The sequence below is a fragment of the Coloeus monedula genome (assembly GCF_965178545.1).
Source record: "Coloeus monedula genome assembly, chromosome: 27".
Classification (NCBI taxonomy): Eukaryota; Metazoa; Chordata; class Aves; order Passeriformes; family Corvidae; genus Coloeus; species Coloeus monedula.
Genome location: NC_138807.1, coordinates 3,388,588 through 3,414,633, shown reverse-complemented (window position 1 = coordinate 3,414,633; position 26,046 = coordinate 3,388,588). Strand labels below are relative to the sequence as shown.

The 26,046-nt window shown below is 47.6% G+C and overlaps 2 protein-coding genes across 2 annotated transcripts in view; both read left to right on the top strand.

Annotated features, from left to right (window-relative positions):
* Positions 1-107: 107 nt before the first annotated feature.
* USE1 (unconventional SNARE in the ER 1) lies at positions 108-5,225 on the top strand (the record flags this gene model as incomplete). Its single annotated transcript, XM_082297989.1, has 8 exons — positions 108-245; positions 405-454; positions 1,018-1,096; positions 1,567-1,719; positions 1,939-1,957; positions 2,665-2,695; positions 2,935-3,097; positions 3,307-5,225. 8 exons carry the CDS (start codon positions 108-110, stop codon positions 3,487-3,489), a joined length of 816 nt encoding a protein of 271 aa, XP_082154115.1. The 3' UTR covers positions 3,490-5,225.
* Positions 5,226-11,801: 6,576 nt separating this feature from the next.
* INSR (insulin receptor) overlaps positions 11,802-26,046 on the top strand; it is a 55,840-nt gene continuing 41,595 nt past the window's right edge. Inside the window, exons 1-2 of the mRNA XM_082297889.1 lie at positions 11,802-12,075; positions 19,781-20,332. Coding sequence (XP_082154015.1) covers positions 11,991-12,075; positions 19,781-20,332 — 637 coding nt within the window. The 5' untranslated portion in view covers positions 11,802-11,990. The remainder of the gene's footprint in view (positions 12,076-19,780; positions 20,333-26,046) is intronic.

Here is a 26,046-nt window from a genome sequence, read left to right as displayed (position 1 = left end):
GGGGGTTGGCTTTGGGGTGCTTTCGGGGTGTTTTTTTTATTTTAAATAAACCGGGACTGTCACGGCCCGCCCGGCGCTTCTCGCCCCTCCCCGCGCCCCGCCCCAAGATGGCGCGCAGCGCTGAGGCGAGTTCCGGTGCCGCCATGGCCGCGACGCGGCTGGAGCTGAACCTGATGCGGCTCCTGAGCCGGTGCGAGGCGCTGGCGGCGGAGCGGCGGGACCCTGAGGAGTGGCGGCTGGAGAAGGTGAGGCCGCCGCGCCCCTCCCGCCCCTCTGCCCGCAGCACCGCGTCCGGCCCCTCAGTAACCAAGATGGGGAGCGCTGTAGTGTTAAACCCGCAGCCTTTGCCAGACAGGGTATTTCTCCTTAATGCTGTCGCTTAAAGTCTTGTTTTTTGCCCTTAGTATGTGGCTGCTCTGGAGGACATGCTCCGGGAGCTGAAGAAGCAGTCCAGGTGAGCGCTCTGAGCCCCTGGGTGCCCGATGTGGGTTTGTGCTTTAGGGGAAACGGCTTCAGGTTGTGCCAGGGGAGGTTTAGGTTGAATACCAGGAAAAATTCGTTCATTGAAAGAGTGGTTAAACATTGAAACGGGCTGCCCGGGGAAGTGGGGGAGTCACCGTCCCTGCAAGTGTTCAGAAAGAGAGCAGATGTGGCACTTTGCAATATGGTTTAGTGGAAATGGGGGGATTCAGTCGAAGATTGGACTTGATGGATCTTGGAGGTCCTTTCCAACGTTAATGACACTGTGATTCGGTAATATCTTACATGTAAGTCAGCCATAGCCCACAAACACCGTGGCAGTATGTATGCTTCCCTGTGGGAATACCTGTGCCCCGAGCCCTCCCTGCCCTGGAAAAGGTGATTTTCAGATGGTTGCAAGTGTATTCCCAACCTGAGGCTATTTCTGATTTTTCAAAGAACCATGTGGGGTTTTAAAAAAATTTTATTTGGAAAGTAGAACAGTAGAAAATGCTGGTAACTTTTGGCTTTCATCTTGCTACCTTTCAATTCCAATAGCAAGCCAGCCCCCGAACTGCTGAATGAATACTCTCGCAAAGTGGACTTCCTAAAGGGACTCCTAGAAGCTGAAAAATTGGTAAGATCTACTAGTTCAGCTTGAAAAGACTTCAGTATTCTGTTTATATTCACCTATTGCCTGGTTCCTATGTTTACTTCTGTCTTGCATCTCAAAATAACAGTTGTTAAAATCCTATTAGCCAGTCTTTGTGAAAACTTGAATAAATATGTTGGATTCATATTTTGTTAAAAGGAGGTATTGTATGAAACTTCTTTTCAAAATCAAAGTACACTTTTGCCTACATCTTTCTCGCTCCTTTGCTGTGAGATGTAAAGGCAGGTACTGTCCCTCAGGCCTGACACTGCTCTTGGATGGTCCCAGGTGCACCTGGAGAGCTGTGAAATGCCAATAAGATGGGTTTTAGTCAGTGGGGTGCAGTCAGTGCTGCTGTTCAGGCTGATTCACTGTTGAGAAGCAGCTGTGGGATTGCACCCCCATCCTTGTGGGTCACACATCCATGACTGTTCATTGCTTCTTCCCATTCCCAGTCTTCATCAATGGAAAAGGCTCTGGCAAACCAGTTCCTGGCCCCTGGGCGCACCCCTACGACAGCCAAGGAGAGAACCCCAGCCACCAAAACCGTCCATCTGCAGACCAAGGCGCGGTGCACGGGCCAGATGAGGAGTGAGCTGCTTGGCACAGTATGTTCAGTGCTGCTTCTGCTTTGCTGCTGCTTTACAGATTGTCCTGGTTGTGTTCAGCTGCCCTGCGTGGCTGTGTTTGAGAAGTGTCCCAGGCTGGGTAGGGAGTCACGTCTTTATCTCTAAATCCTGGGCACTGGCACTCTGCCAGGCCTGCAGGGCTGTCCTTTATCATTGACCCTTTGTAATCTGCTGTTTTGGTTCTTTTTCTCCTCCCAGGACCCCCTGGCTGCTGATGGTAAGTTTGATCTGTTTGTCTTCTGACCGTAGTCAACCTGAGTCTTGCAGGGAGGGGAAGAGGGAGGTCAGGTGTTCAAGATTTCCCGAAGTGTACTTTTAATTTAGTGGTTCACTTCTTTTCAAGACAGTAGATTTAAAAAAAAAAAACTAAACCAAAAGCCCTGACAGATGAAAGCATAAGTGTTGTTATCAATGGTGGGAGGGACTTGCAGGAACCTCTTTTTGCAGCATTCATGCAAAAACAGACATTCTAATTACAGAATTAGCAGGGACAATTTATTGTTGCTCCTTCTGCTCTGAGCAGATCATGTGATTCTGGGTGCTTTGAGTAGGTGTTGTTCAGTTCCTCTGGAATACACGGCCATGTTATTCACGTAGGGAGCTGGGAGGAATTAATTTGAGGTTTCCATGGCTACCGGTAGAGCGGCTGGAGCTGGGCCAATCTAACGTGTCCTGAAAGAACACCGAGACACATGGGCTGAAACCCTGCCCTCAGGGATATGATTCAGCTGGGGTTTTTCCTCTCTTTTGATGCTGGATGTCCTCTTTTCCCTGCAGAAAGCAGGTAGGCCTTTGACACCCATATTCCTTGGGATAGAGGCTAAGTAGGATTTGGATATCCAAAAATCCCTTACAGGAGACTTGTTTTTTCAGCCTGTGATTGCTTAGGAATTTATAACACACTAAACACTTTTTTTTTTTCAGATTCTGAGGAGTTGAGCATAAGGAAACGAAAGTAAGTCAAAATTTCTCATTCCAGTGCTCAGTGTTTTGGGAACTATTTTCCCAATGACCTTTAAATCCCAGATATGCTTTAAATTGGATGAAGCGTCTGCTGGTAGAAACCAAAATGTAACGGCTTCAGCTGACTTAATGTACCTTGTTGTCTTGTAGAGATGTAAAACCTGGGGAAAACTTGTGAGATTGACCCACAAGGAAGTGTAAATCCCTTTTTTTTCCCTTGTGCTCTTGCAGAGGCCTCGCATCAGACGAGAAGCAGTCAGCAGTGGAGCTGGATGCTGTGCTGCAGCACCACCAGGACATGCAGGAGAAGCTGGCTGAGGAAATGCTCAGCTTGGCTCGAAGCCTCAAAAACAACACTCTGGCTGCTCAGAACGTGATCAAACAGGACAACCAGGTAGCGCATGTTGAGCTGTGACCCCTTGGTTTTGCAACCCACAAGGTTCAAGTGCTGATGTGTGAAATCCTGTAGCTCGATTCCAGGTGGGATTGGACTGGGGAGACTCGGGGAAATACCTCTCTGCAGTTGAATCTTTTCTCTGTTAGAGGAAGCTGCCAGAACTGGCAGCTCTGAGCCTGACACTGTTTGCTCTCTTTGCTCCACAGACACTGTCACACTCCCTCAGGATGGCAGACCAGAGTTTCGAGAAGCTCAAGGATGAGTCTGACCGCCTGGAACAGCACGCCAAGAAATCTGTTGACTGGCTGCTTTGGATAATGTTAATTGTAGTTTGTTTTATATTCATCAGCATGATTCTCTTCATCAGGATTTTCCCCAAACTGAAATGATTCTGTTTCATTTTATTCAAAGCTGCCTGCAGTGCAGAGGGAAAGCTCAGCTGGTGTGAGAACTGTCACAGTCAGTGTCCTTAAAGAGGCTGTCCAAGGTCTACCTTGCATCTCCTCCTTGTGCAGGCAGTGGAGGGTTTCCTGGGGAAGGCTTTTCACTCTTGGATACTTGTTTACTTGGTGACTATTGTTGCCTCTTGAGGGGAGAGCTGAGGTACCAATGAGAATTTACACTGAGCTGCTAACAAGTTCTTTAGTGGATAAATACAGTCATTTTTAATGTGGTTGTGACAAATGTTATGACTCCTAAAAGGTGTTTAGTCAATACAAATTTAAATAACAGTTGAAGTCTTACACTCTTTCCTGTCTTCACAGCTTTTCTGTAGTGACCTAGCAGCTTGCTGCCAACAGGATGTTTAATTAATATTTAATTTCAGTTCTGTACATACACAGCTGCAGGTGTAGGAAGAGAATTCTGCTGTTCAGGTGCTTGCCTGGCTCAGATTCAGAGTATCAACAGGTAAAACTCTTCTCAGGCTCACCTTTTTCCCAGATGGGTATTTGGGACTTTACAATCTTCTCCAGTCTAGACTTATTACAGAACTGGAGTTGCTTTTTGTGCGGTGTTTGTTTTCCTTTTTTATGTGCAAATGTTCTCACTTCTCATTGTTGTGTTGATGCCATTGCATGAAGGAAACACCGTGACCCTGCCCCTTAGAACTGTACACACAGTGCTGCAGGTGGCACAGACCTCACCTGTGCAAACATGTTTGCACTGTAAGATGAGGGCAAAGGAAGGTGGTGTCTTCAAGATGGAAATAATTATTTAAAAAATATTCAGCCTTTCTTTTTGAGCAAATTATTCGTGTTAAGTGTTGTCTTAAGAGTTCACTAAAACAAAACAGAGAAAAGCTAATACTTTTAAAACAGTGCTGCTGCTAGAAAAACCTGGAGACTTCAGTAAAGCAGGTTTTGTGTGACAGCCTGAGAGTCTTTGTAGGTGCTTGTGATAAGCTGAAAGCAAACCCTTCTGTTTTCAGCATCCCTGCTGGTGTTTGTGGAGCTGTACTCTGGAAAGTGATCGTGTTCAGCAGGTGACCCTGGCTGTGCTTTGGTTTGGAACCAAACCATGGGCTGTGCCAGGCCTGGCTGCTGACCCCAGCACCCACGGGCCCGAGGAAGGTGGGGGAAGAGCTGTTTGTCACAACTGGGTTCTTTAGGAAAATCCAGCTTTGCTTTGAACACATCCCAAACCACCAGGCTGTGTGTCAGAGCTGTGCTCTCTTCTGTACAAACCCATCTCTGGTGATGAAGACAGTTAACATTTTTTACACAAAGAATTTTGGTTCATTTAACAGGATGTCTGCAATTTAGTATGCCACTCACTTATGGATTAGCAAAAGAATAATTATATTATGAGGTACAGCTTTTAATTCCAGCTACTCAGATATCTGTGATATGCTTCTTCTGCTCAAACTTGGTACTTACCTTGAACTTTTTAGAAATTTATAGTGGTAGCAATCCATTTATGGACATTTCTACTTTTCCCAGTTGTTTTTCTTCATCTGTATGCAATGTTTGACGTTTCACTGTGCTTCATTAGTCAATGCTGTGTCACCAAATTATTTTTCAATTCTAATTGTTTACTAGTTTCCCTGGAGGCATTTCAGTGCCGAGCTCTTCGCTTAGAGGCTGAATGTGGTGCTGGAATGGTTTTTGTGTGTGAGATTTTGGGATGCAGCAGTAATGCTTCGTTGTCCATAACATTTTCCTCTTTATTACTTGAAATAAATTATTTTTTCCTAGCTTGCAAAAGATTTGGCGCATCATTGCAGACAAGTTTGAAACTGAATTTTGCTATCAGCAAAATGGGTTGCCTATAACTTTTTGGCACTTACAAATTAGGAAATTTTCAATTGGAAAGACATGAAAGGGAACTGCTAGTGATAGCTTGTCTCCTAGAAAACATCTACCCCTCCAAGTCACAGCAGTTGATTTACAAAGAAGCCTGCATGGAGTGAGTTCAGAAACCACTTAACTTTTGACCATTGACATTTCGTGGGTGTTTGTTACTTTGAATGAACGGCCAGGATTGAACCCTGTAACACCTTTTGTTATCACCAGTGGCCGTTGAGCACTGAGCCTCTGTTTCCTGGGGGTTCTCTCCCAGGTGGAAGAATGTTCCATCCTCCCCCAACCCAACGGATCCCCTGCCTCAGCTGCCAGCAACCCCGCACACAAAGGCTCTGTTGTTGTCTTTGCTTTTCTCGAGATCATTTAGCAATTGGAGTCATTCAACACCACTTTGAAGGTGGGAGCTGGTGCTATTTAGAATAAACAATGACTCAGGGCTTTGTGACATTTCCCAGATGAATGACAGTTTTTATTTTTGACTAACCTGGGGGGGGTGGTGGATGCTCTGCTGCTCCAGCCCTCAGCTCCACTTCGTGGCACAGGGCTCCGATGTGCAGCTCTCTACAGAATAACATCATGTATAGAAATCGCCTTCTATGAGAGTTGCTTAACTTTCCCAAAAGCTTGGGAAATCCAGATGGGGAGATGTTTATCAGGCACAGGGCTGGGCCTTGCTTGGCTTCTTGGCAGACTACCTACTTTGAGACAGCAAAGGAAATTAAACCAAAAATCTTCTGGAGGCTTGGGTCATGTCAGGCCAGTGGATGCACCGATTCAGAGTCTGGCAGCAGCAGTGACTAGGTCAGTCTAAGCTTTTCTGGCAAACACCGTTGGTGGCAGAGACTCCGTGTGTTAAAATGCTCAGTGTTTAAGCAGTGTCCTCATCACAGCCAGATGGAATGTGCTGGAAGGATTGTTTACAGGCTGTTGGTGAGGGTGCAGAGTGGCAGGAGCAGAACACTGGGTACGATGGCTTCTGTGGCTGGGCAGTCCCAGGTTTTGGGCACGTGTTCCCTTGGGTTTTCTTTGCAGTTTGTGCATCAGACTTGAGAGGCTGTGAACAGCTTCCCCAAACTGGCAGCACTTCTGCCAAAAGGGAATATCCTGTAAAGAGTGAAAAGGAGGGAGTGGGCAGAGCAGGCTTCTGCTCCTGACTGTTCCCTGTGTGACACCAAGCATCACCTCCCTTCTCGTTGCCTGCTGTAAACTTGCCATGAAACCTCAGAATCGGGTCTTATGATTTGTAGTTGCAACCTAGACTCTTATGAAAGAAATTCCTCCCTGTGAGGGTGGTGAGGCCCTGGCACAGGGTGCCCAGAGCAGCTGGGGCTGCCCCTGGATCCCTGGCAGTGCCCAAGGCCAGGCTGGACATTGGGGCTTGGAGCAGCCTGGGACAGTGGAAGGTGTCCCCGCCCATGGCAGGGGGTGGCACTGGATGGGCTTTTAAGATCCTTCCAACCCAAACCATTCTCTGAGTCTATGAATAATAAAAACTGTAATGACAGTGCTGTAGCAGCTCAGAGCAGGTACTCAAATGTCTGCAGCAGAATTCCTGATGTAATTCCAAAGTCCCAGCACCTGGTATGGGGCTGGCTGGGAGCTCCTGTCCTGACCTGCCCCACTGCTAGGAATCCGTGTGCACTCGCCGTGTGTCCCACTGAACGAGAGTGACATTAAACCCCAAGGGCGCTAAATCAATACCACCTGTCACATGATGCCACTGTGACATTCCTGGCACGAGCGCTCCCTCTAATAGGGGCTGGAAGTGGGAAGCAGCAGCAGTTAGTGAATAATGGATCAGATACGCCTGATCTGTAACATTTACAGAGGGAGGGCGTGTCTCCCAGCGACAGAACAAACCGGTTATCAAACGGGAACTGGGAGTTCTGGCTCGTCCAAAACGCAAACCCTGAGCAGCGCAGAGCACACAGCCGGGGTTTGTGAACCCCTGGTGCTGCCCAGAGCACCAGTGCTCCCTCCAAATTAGCCTCTGGATCAACAAAAACAGGCATTAGTGTCAGGAAATAATCAAAGAAGGAGGGGCTGGGGGTGAGCTGTGGATCAGAACCGGTGTAGCTGGTGGCTGGGCTGGAAGCCGGCATGGCCATGCTGGGGGCAGTGACGCGGCTGCGGCCGCTGCCCTGCACGTGGTGGCTGATGGAGAACAGCGTGCCTGGCAGCAGCTTGTGCAAAACACACCTGGGGCCGGCAGAGGCGAGCAGCAGAAGCTGTCGAGAAGGATGGAGGGCGAGGAGGCTCAGGGGGTCAAAGGCCACATCTGTCTGGCTGTCTCACATCTGGGCCCTGCTCACCAGACTCAGGTTGGGAACGCTGACAGTACTTTGGTTCTTTCAAGTTGAAAACTTTGATGCTGGATTAGAACAAAAGTATTCTGACAAGGAACTGAAAGTAACTCGAATATTGCATCTGCCTCTGTGACATCCAAAGCTCAAACTGCACAAAACCAGAAACTGGACAAAGAAAGCTAAAGTGACATTTAGGCATTAAGTGACACAGGCAGTGCTGCAGTTGGCCATGGAGAGCTGGAATTTGCATCCTTCATTTCCAGGGTCTTTGACCTGCATGTAATGGAGAGATGCCCTCTGCCATTTTCACCCTGGCCAAAATTTGTATTTGCTCATGTAACAATAGAATTCTCCAGAAGGATCTGACAGTGTTTCCTGTTTCAACAGTAAAAAGCTGAGACTTCTGTCCTTAGCACATAAAGTGACCGGATCTCCATCCTCTGAGCCTTCTCACTGAGAGAAGTCACTTATCGGATTTGGTGTGGACGGAAGGAAGGGTAAGAAAGGAACTCTGTCAATCCATGACGTGAAATATTTTATATTAAGAGATTTGGCAAATGGTTCTGTGTGACTCTAAACAGGATGAGATACTTTTCCAAGGTCAGCTCTCCCGTACTCTCAGCTTTAAGTTTAGTCACTGAGAAGTCAATCCCGTAAACCTCCGCAGCAACATCCTGCCAGTGATGCAGAGACTTGGCCGTTGTTGGCTTCAACAGCAGCTCTGCTGCATCTTCAAAGGGCAGGAGGCTGCATAACGTGCAGATTGCCTGGTGAGAAATGTGTGAGCAGGAAAGAGTGCCTGGCAAATCAACGAGAACAGAGCAACGTGAGCCATGGGGTAACTCTTCACCCAGGCAGTTGCAACCTGTTTTTAAGAGAAGGCCACACTGAACTGGTGCAGCAGAAAGTGGGAATTCTGACCTCAGCTCAGCCTCCAGGCTGCTCTGTGGCTTTGGCTCATGAACTGGTTTTCAAGCAGTTTGGTTCTTAAAACAGAATTGGTACCAATGAACTTTCTTGGTGAGTCAACTACTCCAAAGCTCCTTTTGGGCACTAAGTTTGTGTTCCTTGACTACTCCCAGGCTGGTTAATTAGCGATGAACTTTAATTTGCATGGCTAATGACACACAACCTAAAAGCCAGACATGTTCCAGTGAATAGAGAGAAAGATATATTTAGTTTTCAAGGTGCGAAGCTTTCAGCAAGCTCCATGTGTTGGTGGTTGGGAGCTGAGCCGGGTTCTCTCTCTGTGTGCACTTGTGTCAGTACAAGGATGTCACTGCTGCAACATTCAAGCTGCTGTACAAAGTCATTGTCCCTACCTGTTTGTGCAAACGTGGTTCCTGCTCCAGGGATGGACTTCCAAGGACTTCAGTTCTGAGCAGCATTGATCTGGAGGAGGGATCTGGCACACGGCATCTGTAGGACAGAGTGGTAGGACTTGGGAAAAGGCCCTGGAGTGACAGGACAAGGGGGAATGGCTTCCCATTGCCAGAGGGCAGGGTTAGATGGAATATTGGGAAGGAATTGTTCCTTCTGATGGTGGGGAGGCCCTGGCACAGGGTGCCCAGAGCAGCTGTGGCTGCCCCATCCCTAGAAGTGCCCAAGGCCAGGTTGGCCGGGGCTTGGAGCAACCTGGGATAGTGGGGGGCATCCCTGCCCATGGCAGAGGTGGAATGGGATGGTCTCTAAGGCCACTTCCAACCCAAACCATTCTATGATTTAAGTAAGGAATGGATCAAACCAAAATAAGTAAGTTTTTTAGGGTCAAATAGATGAATACACTCTATTGCAAGTCTCTCTGTACTTGTTTTATTAGGAGGATTCAGATCTGAACCCCCATGGTTTGTGATTGTCACAGTTCATAGCAGACACTTATCCCTGCTTATTTCCAAGTTATTTGAACTAAACCATAAAACATCTGTAGAGGAGAGAAAGAAATGTGACTATTGCCAATATTTAGTAGATCAAACTGGTGATTTTTGTAGCCTCTTGAATCAGGAATTAAAGAAGAGTCTGCATTGCAGCTATTGGAAAAAAAAAAAAAGAGTAAGCAGGTGTTGGCTTAGTTTCTTAGCGCCCACATTGCTCCTGTTGGTTTATCTGATTGCAAACCAAGTGCACTGTAGCGTGATGAATATGTAGCAGTGAATGTATGGGAAAGATGCTGGAAAGGTTGCACCCCGATGTTCTTAATCAGTAATTAGAAACTAAAAATAGTATTTTAAGGAAAGATAATAAATCTGTAGCCTTTAATCCTCATGTGCCAATGTGTAAGCTGATATCATTATTACATGAAAGGCAATGAGAACATAAGTGAGTAAGCAAGAGCAGGTTGCTGTTACAGTCACAGTATAAATTCCACATAGCCCAAGCTGTCCAGGTGATGTTTGGCTTTGTCTGTTTTATGCAAAGTCTACAGTCATAAAGCAGGTTAATTTGCAAGCAGAGAACGCATACTTTTGTTGTTTATTTCCATTCCTTAACTGCCCTTACTTCCTGAAGTATTCCAGAATGAGTGGGGTTCCAAGTCTCTCTGCACTTGTCAGCTCGAGGGCAGCAGCACGGATTTGGGAAAAAAGGACAGAAATGAGGGAAATGCCTTCCCATGATGGTGGTTCTGGCACACCAATGGGCTGAATCAACAGCTCCTGTGCTGTGCAGACACATCTGCTGTGCTGATGACAGAGAAAGCATCCCCACTTAAGCAGAGCCTTTCATCTCATCATTTAAATAGTCTGCAAATGTCAAGATGTAGTTATTGTTGCATAGGTACCATCCCAGCTAATCCTGCTTACGCTGGTTGAATCAGGCCACCAGCCTTACCCTGTCCAACAGGGAAACCTCAAACAACGTCAGGGAGTGAATCACACCAACAGAGCCATGATTTCACTGACCAGTCCTCCCCTCATTCACACTGTCATGTCCCCGGGACAACTGCAGTGATTCTTTACCTGGAAAAGCAACGCAAAGTATTTTAAATAGGGTAAACTCATAGTGCAATTCAGTGTGCAGACAAAGGCACTGAGGCACAGTGACCTGCTGGTCACCACTGGCCTGCCTAGGGGCCCTTAATGTCATGCAGAAGTGAGAGCTCTGTTGTAAGCTAAAGATGGTGGGGTAAAAAATTTAAAGAATGTCTATTTGCCAAGCATTTTTGAATTAAAAAAGGCTTTATTCCAGCAGTTTATAACTCATTTGTCTCGCAGAAATGGCTGAAAGCAAGAGCCAGATAAAATTACTGGAAGTTGCCAGGAAACGTACTGTCATGGCTTAGTGTGAGTGCAGCACAGAGATGATTAAAAAAGGCACCAAATGGTGAATCCCACTGGAAAAAGAACCAGAAATCTGCAATGGCTGTTTGGGTTCCATGATACTGAAAGCAGTGGCAGTGACAGACAGTATCCTCATCCCAAGCTCTGTTCAGGTCTAGGGCAATTCATGCTTTCGGAGAGGAGGAGAAGGGACACGGGGGCACAGCCAGGGCAGCAGCCCTGCTCTCAGCCTGGGCTGTCAGCACCGGGGACAGTGGGACAGAATCACAGAATGGTTTGGGTTGGAAGGGACCCTTGGGGACCATCTCGTTCCACCCCTGCCATGGGCAGGGACACCTTCCACTATTCCAGGTTGCTCCAAGCCCCGTCCTACCTGGCCTTGGGCACTTCCAGGGATGGGACAGCCACAGCTGCTCTGGGCACCCTGTGCCAGGGCTTCCCCATCCTCCCAGTAAAAATATTTTCCCTAATCTCTAACCTAACCCAACTCCCTTTCCATTTGAACCCACAGCGAGGTGAGGCTGCTGAACTCCTGCGTTTTACTAGCTGAAAGCTACCGAGGCCACAGCGGCTCCTTGGGCAGCGCCAGCAGGGCTCACAGGCGGCCTGGATGGGTGCGTGGACGGACGGACGGCTAGAAGGATGGATGGACAAACGGATGGTTGGATGGACGGATGGATGCTGGGTGGATGGATGCTGCCGCTGCTCCTCCCCCGGCCCGTCCCGTCCCGTGCCCGCGCTCCGCGCCGCCTCTTGCGGCCGCCCCGCTCGGCTCCCAGCTGACGGGGGCAGCCCCTTGTTTACTGGCCGGGGCGCCGCCGCCAGCCCGGCCTGCGCTGGAAGGGGCCGCCGGGCCGGGGCCGACACCGCGGGCAGGGAGGGGCCCGGCGCTATAAAGGGGCTCCGCGGGGGCTCCACCGGCGATGCTCGGCCGGGCCCGGCCCCCGCGCCCGCCCCGTGGGCTCTGATTCGCGCCGGGCGGCGGCGGCCGCGGCAGAGGCGCGGGATGGGACCGAGAGCGGCGGCGGCGGCGGCGGCGCTGGCCGTGGCCATGGTGCTGGGAGCCTGGTGCGGCCGCGGCCGGGGCGAGAGTGAGTCGGGGCCCGGCCGGGAGGGTTGGGGGCGGCGGCGGCGGCGGCGCGGGCCCGGCCCCGCCGTGCCCTTTGTACCTGCGCGGGGCCCGCGGGCAGCGCGGCCGCGGCCCGGAGCGCTCCCGGGTCACCTTCACCCCCGGCCCGGGGCCGGCGGGGAGGGCCCGGCGGCGGCCGAGATTGCAGCGGGGACGGCCGCGGGGAGGGCAGCGGCTGCCCCGGCGCGCTCAGCGGCGCGTCCCGGCCCGCGGGGCCCCGCGCGGGCGAGCGCTGGGCCGGGGGTCAGCGGGGGCCGCGCCCGGGGCAGGCGCGGGGAAGGGCACGGGCTCCTCTCCGGTCCCCTCCCCGATCCCTTCCCGCGTCCCGATTCCACCCCGGGTCCCCTGCCCAGTCCCCTCCCCGCGCCCTCCCAGGGTCTCTTCCTCGGTCCCTTTCTCGGATCCCTCTCCGGCCCCTTGCCTGGGTCCCCTCCCCCGATCCACTCGCCGGTCCTTCCCCGATTCTTTCCCGTGTCCCTTTCCCAGGTCCTTTCCCGCGTCCCTTTCCCGGGTCCCTTCCTGGTTGCCCTCCCCGGTCCCTTCCCCAGTCCCTTCTCGGGTCCCTTCTCTGATCCTTCCCCGGTGCCCTCCCCAGCCCTCTGCCCCCGCCGCTCCTCGGCTGCCTCAGAACCGGCTCCGGTTTCAGGAGGGTTTAGTGTGGCCAGACACGGAGGTTTTGTCTTTAACCACTTTTAGGTACTGTGCCAAATCCACAGGTATTAAGATGGGAGAGCTCCCGGGGGAGGCTCTGTGTGTACACAGGGGCTTGTAAAATACAAGACAGGGGTATAAAGATGTTGTGTTGGAGGTCACAAGCTTGTTAAACCCACGGCTGGCTTGAGGTTAAGCCTTACGAGCTGTTTTGATGGGTTACGTTAAATAAACTTGCTCAGGAAATCCTTTTAATGAGAGGTTCTTTAATTTTGGGCGATTCTTACAAATTTTTTTGACAAAAGGAAAATATTTATTTAAAGGCAGCTAACTGGATCTGTGGATCGTGTCTCCTATAGACAGTCTGCCTGTTGGCTTTCCCATCTGAAAAAGCGAGAGCAAGAGAATCAGTTCAAGTGTAGACAATACAGAGGTGGACATTATCAGGATGTGTATGGGATTCGGGGAATAAAGCAAGATGTTAGTGTAAGACAGCCTCTTTTCCCAGCAATAGGATAAGTCACATATTTCAGTTTCTTCCCTCATACATATTTTTACGTTTGAAACCTTACAAGGAGCCGGTGACACTGTGTTACCTTGGGAGGGTCAGTCCCAGCTGCTGTGGGCAAACCTGCCTGCCTCCAACAGAGATGGAAAAGGCAGTTGACATATAGCACTAATAATAAATAAATGTGTGTGCCACTGGAGTCCAGCAGTTCCTAATTTGAAAACACTATTATTACTGCTACAGCGAAGCCTGTGATTTGGTTATTTATTTAAATCATATTTGCTTTTTGGGGTTCAAGCATGTTTATGTCCTAAACTCCCTAAGCTTTGCTGTGTTGCAGTGTGGTAGGAAAATGTACTCTTGAGTTCATGGATGGAGGAACAAGACAGCAAAGCAAAGCCTGGGCTGGAACATTTCCATATAATTTTTACAGTGCAAATACTTTATGAAGTATTTTACAGACAATTCAGACCATCAAGTCCCTAATTTGAAAGGTTTTCAGCTGTTGGGGTGTTTGATTCTATTTTCTGGGTGCTTGACTCTGTTTTCTGGGAATGGTGAGGTCATGGAGCACCACGGTGGGGATGGAAAACAACGCGGGGCCGGCACCGGCCTGGCTTGGAGGGGGGGAAATGCACGTACGAGAGTTGCATAAGCAAACAAGTTGTTCCCTGAGCAACGGGTCTGATGGAGGCAGCTTTCTTGGAGATCTGTGCCCTGTGTTCCCACAGACAGGCCCCGAGGTAACGCTGCTCTCCAGTGATAATATTCCCCCCATCCGTGGTTTTCCTTGTGCTCTGTAAATTTCTCTTCCCCCTGGTGCCTTTAGGCAGCATTGGGGAAGAGTTGAGGGCAAGCAGCAGGTAGATGCAGGTGGTTCAGGAGACAAATGGGGTGGATGGTAAAGTTCACATTTACATCCAGATTATGAGTTTTTCCTCCTCATTCCATCCCGTTTTCCTAAATATTTTAGGAGTACTTCATGTGAGAGCACTCTTCCTCTCTTACATGTGGCTAAAGGTAGTTGGTGAGTTCAGAAATCACTGGCAGGAGTACAAGCAAGGGTTAAGGAAAGAAGGCCTGACCTGTGTGTAAAATGAAGATCCATATATCTTGTTTTGGGAAGGAAGACAGGTTTGTGTATTTTTTTTTAATCACGTGTAAACATAATGCAACTTCTTGAAATAAGTCTCGCACATGACTCATGCCTGTCAGTTCATTAGCTCTGGTATTTGGGGTGGGATTTACCTCACCTAGTTTTAGGCTTCTGCTAATGGAGCAGCTTACTTTGGGCTCCTTTTCTGGTTAATAGAAAACTGATCAAAGCAGTCACTGGAGTTTAAAGGATGTTTCCTCTTCTTCGGAACTCTTCCCCTAAATTTGGGAGCTGCACGTGTGCTCCCTTGCCTGCTGCTGATGTGGGAGTTGGGAATCTGGCTGAGAGATCTCTACGTAAATTGTCATGTGGGACAAATTTCACTGTGTATTGCTGTAGTAACACACTTATAAAATAGGTTGCTTCTTAGTATCATATCTGGCTGATACAGATTATTTTGTGCTCATAAACTCATTAAGAAACTGTTCCCTTGTCTCACCTCAAGCCTGTGTTAATTTTTGACGTTGAGAGACTCGGTCTAGAATGAAATTTTGGTCCCGGGAGAATAAAGTAGAAAAAGTGAGTGCAGAAGGGCAGGGCTGTACCAAACCCAGGCCCTGGTGTGTCCTGTCCCTTTTTTGGGGAGAGGCAGCACAGTGGCTGTCTGTGAACTGTGTAAAACCCCAGAGCTTTCTGGAGGTCAGTTTTGGGGTGACTGCCTTGTGGAATACGATTGATGTTGATATGGGCGAGGTGTAGAACCTGTTCCTGCTGCCTTTGGAGCAGGGAGGATCTCCAGGTGTGTCAGCACCGACACCGACCCCGGCTGCTCCCCTGAGTGATCCCAGAGCTCCTGGGATGCTGTCGCTCCAGTGCTGGTTGTCTCTGCGTGGAAACAGGGCAGGATGAGTCGTGTTTGCTGTTCAGGGTTTGAATCAAAGGAGGGGAGCATAAAGACAGCCCAAACCAGGCTTTAAAGGCCAGACTGTGAGGGGTTTGCCCTCGGTTCAGCGGCACCAAGTTGAGCAGTGAGAGGTAGCAGGCACCCGAGATGTTCCCTGAGGGGCTGGGGCTTTAGAGGGGCTCACTTAGGAGTCCATATCCAGTTTGCTCAGATTGAGGTATCTGAGGTGCAAACTGAAGCTTAAAAATCCGTATGTCACAATTGATGGTTTTTATGTTTATTAAATGATTGCTGCAGTAGGCTAGGAGCTGTCACACAGTCCTTCCCACTAATCTGTCTCCAGGATGTTTTCCTGTCTTAGCAGTTCCCCCAAGAAACACCCAAAAGTCCTTTTCCCAGTTTCCTAAAGCCACTTCTAAAAATCAGCCTTGTGTAGAATTGCAACGCTTTTGACCCAACCCAAGCGAGTGTAATTTTTCTGCAATAGTTTGTTTATTCAGTAGGCAGCAAACACTACAAGAAAAGCAGAATTAACTAATAGTTACCTCAAATGGTTTGTGATCCTTCTGTGCCAGATTATGCTGGTCTTGATTGTTAAAGGCCGGAGCTCTGAAGCAGTGAATCATTCAGGTTTGGTATCCACATGATTTACTATAAACAAGGTTTAAGTTCCAGCTATTCCCCTGGTTAGACTCTATCTTGAAAACTTAACCTCTGACATCAGACCTGTTTTTTTCATTCAGGACTTGAAGGCTGTTACCAAACCAGTTTGTCCAAGAGGTTTTGGCATCTTGGGATTTGTTTGTTTGTTTGTTTTTTAAAAAGCATGGCTTCAGCTTGGTTTTCTGGGGGGGGCTGATGGAACATGTCTAGGATGAATTAGTAGTTTTTTGAGTGAGTAGCTTGGTAGCAGGGATGGAGCAGTGCTTCCCCTGGCAGCTCAGAGCTGTGCTGCTGTTTCTGCTGAAATTTAGGAATTTATGTGTAGTGGAGGTTTTGCCAGTAGTTTGCACAGGGGCAGGTTTGGGTCTACTACTGGAGAATCAATTTGTGAGTTTTTTATTTCCCTGAAAGCTGATTTATGTGTTTTTTGAAACCTGGTTGTCTGTGTTATAATTGATGGCTCAACTTTGCTGTCCTTCTTCTGGGATCAAACCTGCCTTGCCTTCCTACTGAATGGTTGATTAATTCCCCTGTCCCTGCAGAAGAAATACTATTGAGAGAAGCTGTGGAAAAACACTTATTACTTTGCTTAAAACTGCTTCTTGTTGTCTTGGTAACAATAAATTTATGGGGTGACTTAAGCTGCTACTGCATGAACAGGAGATATAAACTGCTGAAAATTCAAAGGCATGAAAAGATGGAGAAACCTTCAACTAAAAAGCGTTATTTCATTTCAGATGTTCTTAATTCCTTATTATTCTCTTTGATCCTTGAGGTGTTAAAAAGAGAGAGCTTAGATACCTTTTATCACTTAAAAACTAAATTGAAGGAGAACCTGAAAAATAATTAAGTGTGATTTTTCTCTAAATGTGGGAAAAAGTAGCTGATGGACCATGGGTGTTGTACTTCCAGCTCTGGTAGATTTATATTTTTAACTCTTCAAAAGCTTCACTCATCTCTTTTTAGATTCAGCTTTGGCTAACCTTTGTTCCTTAACACATCTTTTCAAAATATTTGGAGTTGTTAGCCTTTGGTCACCTTTTCTGCAGCCTCCAGTGGGGAATCTGTGTCAGGATGGAGAGAGCTGGAAGCGAGGGAGGTTTGTACCCTGCAGGGGTGTTTAGATGGTTGCATTTTTTGTGGAGGTTGGAAGATCTTTGAGCAGCTTTGGGGCTGTTTGGACCAGGAGCAGCATGGCTCGTGTCAGTGGTGATCTCCAGAAGTCTGAAAGCTTCAGGAGCAGAGTGATTTAACTGGTTTTGAGTGTTTAAGGAAAGGGGTGAGAGCTGTGAACTCCAGGGCTGCAGAGACCAGGAGTGCCAGGACCCAGGGAGAGGCTTCCCAGTGCCAGAGGGCAGGGCTGGATGGGATCTTGGGCAGGAATTGTTCCCTGGGAGGGTGGGCAGGCCCTGGCACAGGGTGCCCAGAGCAGCTGGGGCTGCCCCTGGATCCCTGGCAGTGCCCAAGGCCAGGCTGGACATTGGGGCTTGGAGCAGCCTGGGACAGTGGGAGGTGTCCCTGCCCCAGGGGGTGGCACTGGATGGGCTTTAAGGTCCCCCCAGCCCACATCATTCTGGGGTTCAGATCATCCTCTCTGAATCCCTGCTGGCTGTGGATCTGTTCCTCAGACACTGGTGTGATGCAGCAGCTGCCCACCCGGGTAGCTCCTCCAGACCAAGCTCCTTAGCTCTGTTCCTGCACAAAAGGAAGACTTCCACAGCCTGAAATGCAGCCACAGCACTCAGAGAGCTTCGTCCTGACCATACTTAACTGCAGATCTTTTCACCCGTGCTCAAGGTGCTCTGTCCATGGAGCTGGGCAGGGATAGTGTGGGTGAAGGGCTTGTGTGCAGCCCCTGGTGACTCACCTCACTCTACCCAAAACGGTGAAAGACAGAGGCAGTTGTGCTCAGGGTATTCATGCATCTCGTGGCCTTCAGCCACAGCAATAGCCTGGAGCTCTGACTCTCAGAAGTAATTCCTGGTCTGTATTTTTTGACCTTTCCTTTCACTTAAGGTCAGCTGTCCATTCCAACAGGCAGTACTTTGTCCTGTGGTACAGCAGCTGGTGGTGGGTACCACCCCAGCATTGCCACTGTGCCCCACGATAATGAGAACCACGAATAAATAAGAACCAAGATGTTGGATTTTGAATTTATCAGGTAATTTTAGCTGCACTGGTGACTTGGACGTTGAATTCAGTCTTTCAGTTGCTTACATGTCCTTCTGTTACTTCTCCTTTCGTGGAGGAACCACTGTCCTGACTTGCCATGCACTTGCATCCTTGGAAATACCAATGTTATTTATTGCAAAGAAATATTCAGAGTGTTTAAGCTGAATCTGTTGCTTTCCCAGTTCCTTTAGCCCAGGTTGGGATGTGCAGCAATACAGTTTGGGGCAGAGAGGTTGCTGCTGGCTGGTCATCAGGTTCCTTTTCCCACTTTTTCCAAGTACATCCTTAATCCTTGAGGCACTGTGTGCGTTGGCTTTTTTCTTCCAGAAGGCAATTTATGAAACAACTTGGATATAGTGCCAAAAAATCCCATTGGGCAATAGCATTGCTTCAAATCCCATGTTAGTATTGCCAATTTTTTTTTCCTGCCGTCAGTGGAGCAAATTTTGAATAATCATTAAGATATTTGCATAGAATTTGGTTTTAACCCCTACAGCAGTTGGTCTGTGTTAAACCTTGAGGAGTCAGACAATTCTAACTGTGAAATATTTGTGTCCACATTAGTTTTTTGAGGCTGGGTCATCCCTTGTAGCTGTGATGTGGTGGTTTTTTAGTTGGTGAACTTTACATACAGTGACAAAAAGAGGAACGAGTGTTTTTTGTTCTTAAGTGGGGAGGGAAGAGACTGGCCCAGCTGTAGACAAAAGGGAAAATCCTTTGAGCGGATGCAGTCTTCAAAAAGGAAAAATTCATAAAGAATCCAACTGGATTTGAACATTAAGGTCTGGCTGATGTTTCTATGAAGTTGCTTTCAAAAGGGTTGTCGCAGGGAGTTTCGTTGTGCTGTACAGGTGTGGGACTCCAAATTTCCTTCTTGATTTCTTACCTGTGCTTAGAGTTAAAAAAATATTTCCCTATTCAAACTTTTTCCTTTTTCTGGTGCCTGGATTCCTATTATTCGCTTTACCTTCTAATTTATGCTTCATGTATTTGTTCACTTTGCCAGTTCTTTGGTTACTGGGTCTGTGAAATAAACTGCCCCGATAGTCAAGACAGGGAGATTCGCACGCTTGAGAAAATAATAACAAAAAAAGCCCCAACACCTCATCTGAAAAGAATGCTCAGGGCAAAAATTACTAATGTAGTAAATTACTCCTGTCAGCAGAGTCTGGGCAGGAGCGTGGGCTGTGCTCTTGTGCATTTCCAGGTTTTGCTGCTTTCTTCCCAAGCACTACCATCTCTGGCCATTACTCTTTTCCTATCTTCCCCTCCCTGCAAGCATTCTAAATGACTCCCTCTAATCCCCTGGCATTAATTGCACGATCTGAGATGAGGTAGGTGTGTTGCTGGCAGCTACCTAAAGAAAACAGCCCAGACATCTCTTCCCTTTGTGAGCGCCAAGTGATGTTCCAGGACTGGTGTTACCACTGCAGTCGTGATAGAGGCAACAGGCAGGGACTCAAGATGGCAGAAAAAATGATGAAATACTCTTGTTTTGTAACCATATACCAGGGAACATTCCCTACAGTGTATTTCTTAACACTTGAAGCTTGCTTTGCTGAGAGGGCCACGTGTCCCGAGCGGAGCTCGGTGCGGTTGGACAAAACTGAACGTTTAGAAAACTACAACAATTAACCTTTTGTTAAATAAATAAATTGTCCTTTGCCTCCCAGTTTGCAGGAGCATGGACATCCGCAACAACCTGACCCGGCTGAACATGCTGGAGAACTGCACTGTGATCGAGGGCCACTTGCAGATCCTGCTGATGTTCAAAACCAAGCCCGAAGATTTCCGCGAACTCAGCTTCCCCAAGCTGACCATGATCACAGACTACCTGCTGCTGTTCCGTGTGTACGGCCTGGAGAGCTTGAAGGGCCTCTTCCCCAACCTCACTGTGATCCGAGGGACTCGCCTGTTCTTCAACTACGCCCTGGTGATCTTTGAGATGGTTCACCTGAAGGAGATCGGCCTCTACAACCTGATGAACATCACCCGGGGCGCCGTGCGCATCGAGAAGAACAACGAGCTCTGCTACCTGTCCACCATCGACTGGTCCAGGATTTTGGATTCTGTAGAAGACAATTACATCGTGGCCAACAAGGATGACAAAGAAGAGTGTGGAGATGTGTGCCCGGGCACTGTGAAAGGGAAGAGCAACTGTCCCCCGACGGTGATAAACGGGATTTTCATCGAGCGCTGCTGGACGCACGATCGCTGCCAGAGAGGTGAGTGCACAGTTCGGGGTCTCAGCTGGGGCTTTGCTGTCAAGGTCTGACCTGTCAGGACCTGTGAGGCCCTGGCTCAGGTTGCCCAGAGAAGCTGTGGCTGCCCCATCCCTGGAAGTGTCTGAGGCTGGGCTGGATGGGGCTGGGAGCACCCTGGGACAATGGAAGAGGTCCCTGCCCATGGCAGGGGTGGCACTGGGTGGGCTTTAGATCCCTTCCAACCCAAACCATTCTGGGATTCTTGGAGGGCTGATAGGTGCCTATTGATTGCTACCTGAAAGCACAGATTCCTAAATCAGGGCTCAAAGTTGACATTAGGAGGTGAAGAGAAAACCTTTGGGATGGGGCTGTGTGGACAGTTCTTTCACCTGTGTTTATAGGTATCCAGAATTCTGTGTTTGGCTTCTCTGGAGAGTCAGGAACTGCCCAGAGCTCACCATTTTAATGGACTTCGAGTGTCTTGTATAGTAGTTGGTACTCTGAGTATCTTTGTTAGGGTTTGGGTAGGGAATGAAAGTCCAGACTGAGTGGAAGGGTGCAGCAGGTGGAAGCACAACAGTGGGGAAAAGTCTCCATGGAATAAACCCCATTCTGGAAAGGTGCAATTCCATTTTTACCAAAACCTTCCTGCCATAAAAAGGTGTAAGATCTGTGGATGAGTGAGCAGCGTTTGCTCAGAGAAGAAGCTGGAAGCCGAGTCAGACCTGAAGGGGAAAGGGAGAAGGAGGAGAAAGGACCTGGGTGGGGTTAGAGGGTGAAATAACAGGGCTTTGAGCCCGGGGCTTTGGTTCAGGGGAGAAGCTGTGTTCAAAAAATCTCACTGCTGTTACCACGTCAGTCCTCAAATGTATTAAAGTTGCTTTTAATTTTATACAGATTTGTTTTTTCCAAACTTGGAACTGACCTTAAGCTTAGCTTTAATTATATATTTGCTTTGATTTATGTTAAATCTGACTTGACGGGGGGAGCAAAGTGAATTGAGGTGAGAGTGACACATTTAGGGTTGTCTGCCTTTCTGGAGGTCGTGCATCCAAATGAACCAGTGTGTCCTGAGACGAAATTAGGAAACTTGTGGGCTGGAGAGAATTTCTTGCCAAGCTTTAAAGGGCAGCTCTGAGTGCTAAGTGCCAAATTTGAGGAGGAATTCCTACCAGTATGCACAAACTAATGCAATTAATGTGGTTTCCCCTCTGCTACTCCTCACCCCAAAATTGTCCAGCTTCCTTTTAAAGAAAGTGCTTATTTTTTGTGGCCAGAATAACAGTGTATGAGCAAGAAGATGCAAGTGTGTACGTGTGTTCCTTTTTTAAAATGAAAAATAAGATTGTAAAGCATTTTATTTATAAACTTTCAGGTATGCAGTTACGTCAGCTCTGAAACCTGGTTTCTCATGTATTTCATGTGCTGTGTTTTCTGCTATTTCATGAGGTTAAAGCTCTGTTTGGCACTTTTTTAGTGCCCAGACCATAATGCCTCTCATTCCTGTGAATTTTCTGGGGCTGTGCTGCAGCAGACTGGAATGGATGGTTTCTCTCCTTTAAACAACTGCCTGTTTCCATGAAACCTGGAGAAATGTAATATTTTAATGATAATATTTTACCATTGGGACAGAAATCTCAGCTCCTGAGCCTCTGGTGCAGGAGTTTGTTGGAGGACACCTGTCCAGTACCTGCCTCAGCTCAGTCACCACGCCTGTTTGACCCAGAAATTGAGATTTTAATCAGAAAATGGTTTCAAAAGTTACCATACACACATGCTCCCATCTGGTTTTCCGTGTCCCTTGCAGAAGGAACAGTAGGGAAGCAGTGCTCCTGCATATTTGGGCAGTGACTGGAATGCACTTCCCAAACCACTTAACAAGCCGAGCTTATCTTTGTTTTGAACGTTCGGATTTGGACTTTAATTTTTTGGTAGCCACTGCTTTGCACAAGCTGGGATCTGTGTGATCCCGTGCCTTGTGACACCTGCCCCTGTGCTTCTGCAGTTGTTTTGACAGCCTGAGAGGTCTTTTAGACCTTTCTGTCTGTTTGTGAGTAGCCTTTAGACTCCGAGCACACGCCGATGGTGGAGATTAAGTGGCATTTATTTAGCGAACCTGCCGGTGCAATCGCTGCCTCCTCTGTTCTCGTGCCAGCCCTAATGTATCCTTAGCATGTGTAATTGTTTTGTCAAGATTATTAAAAGCTTGTGTGAATTGTATTTTGGCTTTCCTTAGCCTGAAGAGCCTCGCAACAGCTCCCAGTACCCGGGGTATTAATGTCATGAAATCTTTCCCTCTGCGTTTCTGCAGCTTATCTGGGAATCTTCAGCAGCTAATGCAGTGTTGAAGTCTCCTGGCTCTCTGCTTTTAAGTGTTTTCTCTTCTATTTTTTTCTCTTTATTTTCTAACCAGAATGAAATGTAGCAATTTCGGTATCATTTTCAGGGGGAAGTTTGGGTTTTTGTGGAGTTTTTAACCGTGGTTATTTGTACCCCTGGTTTGTTTCATGAAACTCAGTGTAGAATCTTCTGGTTCCTTTTTCTTTTTTTTTTTTTCTTTTTTTTTTTTTCTTTTTTGCATCTCTGGATGGGAAGTTGTTGCTGTCTAAACTGCTGCCTTGGGACTGGGAAAAACCCTTAAAGGATATGTAAATATTGATTGTTTTGATTTTTCAGAGTGGGCGTCAATTGACAGAGACAAGTCCCAAGCTGACTGGCTTTTCCAGCCTGCTAAGCTTGGAGTCTTGCTGGAAAATATTAGGAGATGGGCAAGAAATTTGGGAGAGCACATGTGGGAAGGATGGAAGATACCACAGAAAATGAACTCCCTGACAGGAGGGTGCAGCCAGGTGGAGATTGGCTTCTCCCAGGGAAAAAGGGACAGAATGAGAGGAAATAACCTCAGGTTGCCCCAGGGGAGGTTTAGATGGGAGACTGGGGAAAATTTCTTCATAGAAAAGGCTGTAAAGTGTTGGAAGCATTGTAGTCACCATCCCTCAAAAGCAGTGAGGCTGTGGCACTTGGGGACAGGGGTTAGGGATGAACACAGTGGTGCTGATGGTTGGACTTGATCTTAAAGGTCTTTTCCAGCTGTAAGGATTCTGTGATTTTCTGAAAGGTCTTGTGTGGGAAGTGGCAAAGTTGGGGCTGGAGTGGAGTCCTGGTGTCCCCCATCTCTTCCACACCATTCCCTGCCCTTCCCCTGCCAGCTCTCTGTGGTTGCTTCACATTATCCCTGTTTTATTTAATTATTCCTTTATTTAATCAGTGCAAATATCCCAGTTGACTCCAAAACTAACTTTTCAGTTATAGCATGGAATTATCTCCAAGGCACACATCCAAGCCTCTGAATCATCCCTGGAGCTACAATTCCAGCCCAGAATTTTATTTTTTTTTCAGTTGGTGATAACGTGTTCAGGACAACAAAGTAAAGGATCTTCTTACGGACGTTGGAGCAAAGGTTGGGGATGAAACCAGTGGGGAAGAACTGCAATCATTTGTGGGCTGCTGCACCCTTGGAAAAACCAGTTGCAGTATTGAGGACTCTGTGTCTGAGTGTAGGGATGTGTGTAGGTGGATGCACCATGGATTGAGATCCGTCGGGATGTGCTTCCTCAGAGTTCTCTTTTTTTTTTTTCCCTAAATCACTCATGTTGGTGTGAAAACCAAGTCGGTTCAGTTAAGGCCAACTCATGTTATATTTTGGGTAGGCAGGGAGGGAAATGTGTAGTCTGTTTGGAATCTGGGTCTAGCCTGATGCTGTTTATGGCAGCCAAGTGCTGTTCCTGTTCTGGGGGTTTTGTATCTCTGCAGTGACATTTTTAACAGGGTTTTCTTTTCACATACACAGTTATTTTATTGCCATCAAAACGTACTTCTTGGTCCTGCACTGCAGAGAGCGTCTTTGCTGAAGAATGCAGACAACAAAAATGCTGGAAATGCCACGTCCTAGACCTCGGTCTGGATCTGCCAAACATGATTTTCATATTTCACATTTTTTCCACATCTTTTTTTTTTTTTCTATATGTCTGTCACTCCTCTTGCAGAAGGAACAATTCCCTCTGAAATAGGATTTCCTGCCAATTCTCCCTGCAGTCAGGCTGCTCTGTCCATACAGAACTTGGAGCAGTCTGATGGGTTTGACAGTCTAATTACAAAGGCGGGTTGAGCCTTTTATTGCACGTCGGGTCATGTGGAAGTGGAGTAAGGCAATAGGAAGGAAAAGTGGAATGGCCAAATAAAAGTTACCAGCAGAATTATCTGCAATATCAGACAGTCCCTTGGTGAACACTGAAGGGCCACATTCCTGGAGTATAAGGATGGATATCTGAAATAGTTTTGACGGGGCCAAATAGTGATAGGAAAAGGGGGAACGGTTTTAAACTAAAAGAGGAAATATTTAGGCCAGATGTTAGGGAGAAATTCTCTACTCAGAGGGTGGGCAGGCCCTGGCACAGGGTGCCCAGAGCAGCTGGGGCTGCCCCTGGATCCCTGGCAGTGCCCAAGGCCAGGCTGGACATTGGGGCTTGGAGCAGCCTGGGACAGTGGAAGGTGTCCCTGCCCCAGGGGGTGACACTGGATGGGCTTCAAGGTCCCTTCCAACCCACACCATTCTGGGATTAATTCTATAATTCTGTGAACTATAGACTTCATTACTTAGAAGATAAGATATAATTCAGGTTCCCTTGTTCATCCTGAATGAAACCTTTGTAGGAATCTATTATCTACTTGATCTTGGGGCTTCTTGCTACCAGGAAATTTGAGTTATTAAGAGTGTGGGCTGTTTCAGGTCTGTCAGTAGGCTCCTTTTTTCCATCTATTATCTTATTTTCTGTGATAAAAACAAAAGTTGCTTCTCAACTAGTGCAGTTTAGAATTTGTGGCAAAATATCGACTTTGTGGAAAGTATATGAAACAATTTGGGTCCACTGAAGAGGACATAAAGCAGCAGATGGAAAGGATGACAGTCTGGAATAAATGACATGCAAAGAGCTGCTAAAGAAAGGTTCTGTGTGGAAATAATAAATTTCCACTGTTTTGGGTGTGATTTTTGGGGTTGTCCTGTGCAGAGCCAGGAGCTGGACTCAATGATCCATGTGAGTCCCTTCCAAATCAGGACATTCTGTGATTTATTTTTTTTTTTCCCCCCTGTCATGTTGGGAAGCAGGTCTAGAGACAAAGGGATACAACAGGATCTCTCTTTAATTTCCCTGTGATTTATCTGGGGATAATTCTGGGACAGATAAGGGACAGGTAAGGAACTGAGGAGTTGCTTTGTTCCCGAGTACAAGCAGCACAACAAAGCCCTGAGAAAAACATTGCTCAGCCTGAAATGTCTTTCAGCTGCTGTGAAACAGCACCGAGCACTCTCAGAGAGACCAGTGCCAGCAGAAATTCTGCAACTCTGAACATCTTCAAGGCAGGTTTGAATAACAAAGTTCAGAGGTGTGTGTGGGAAACACTTTGTGATGTTTACTTAGGTAGAAATATTACTTAGCAACAGCTTCCTGTAATTTTTATGTGCTGGGAATTTCTGTAACTATGAGCTTGGTTTTATTACCTTTGTATGGGAAAGGGGTCTCGAAGTGCTGAGCAGACTCAGCCAGCCTCAAGGGCAAGATATTTTTGAAGCTTCAAACACAAAGGAAATTCTTCCAGTTGCTACTACATGAAGTGGAAGTGCTCCTTTTATTTGGAGATCTGATAAGGGGTGGCTTTTTTTCTTTTCCCTTGCT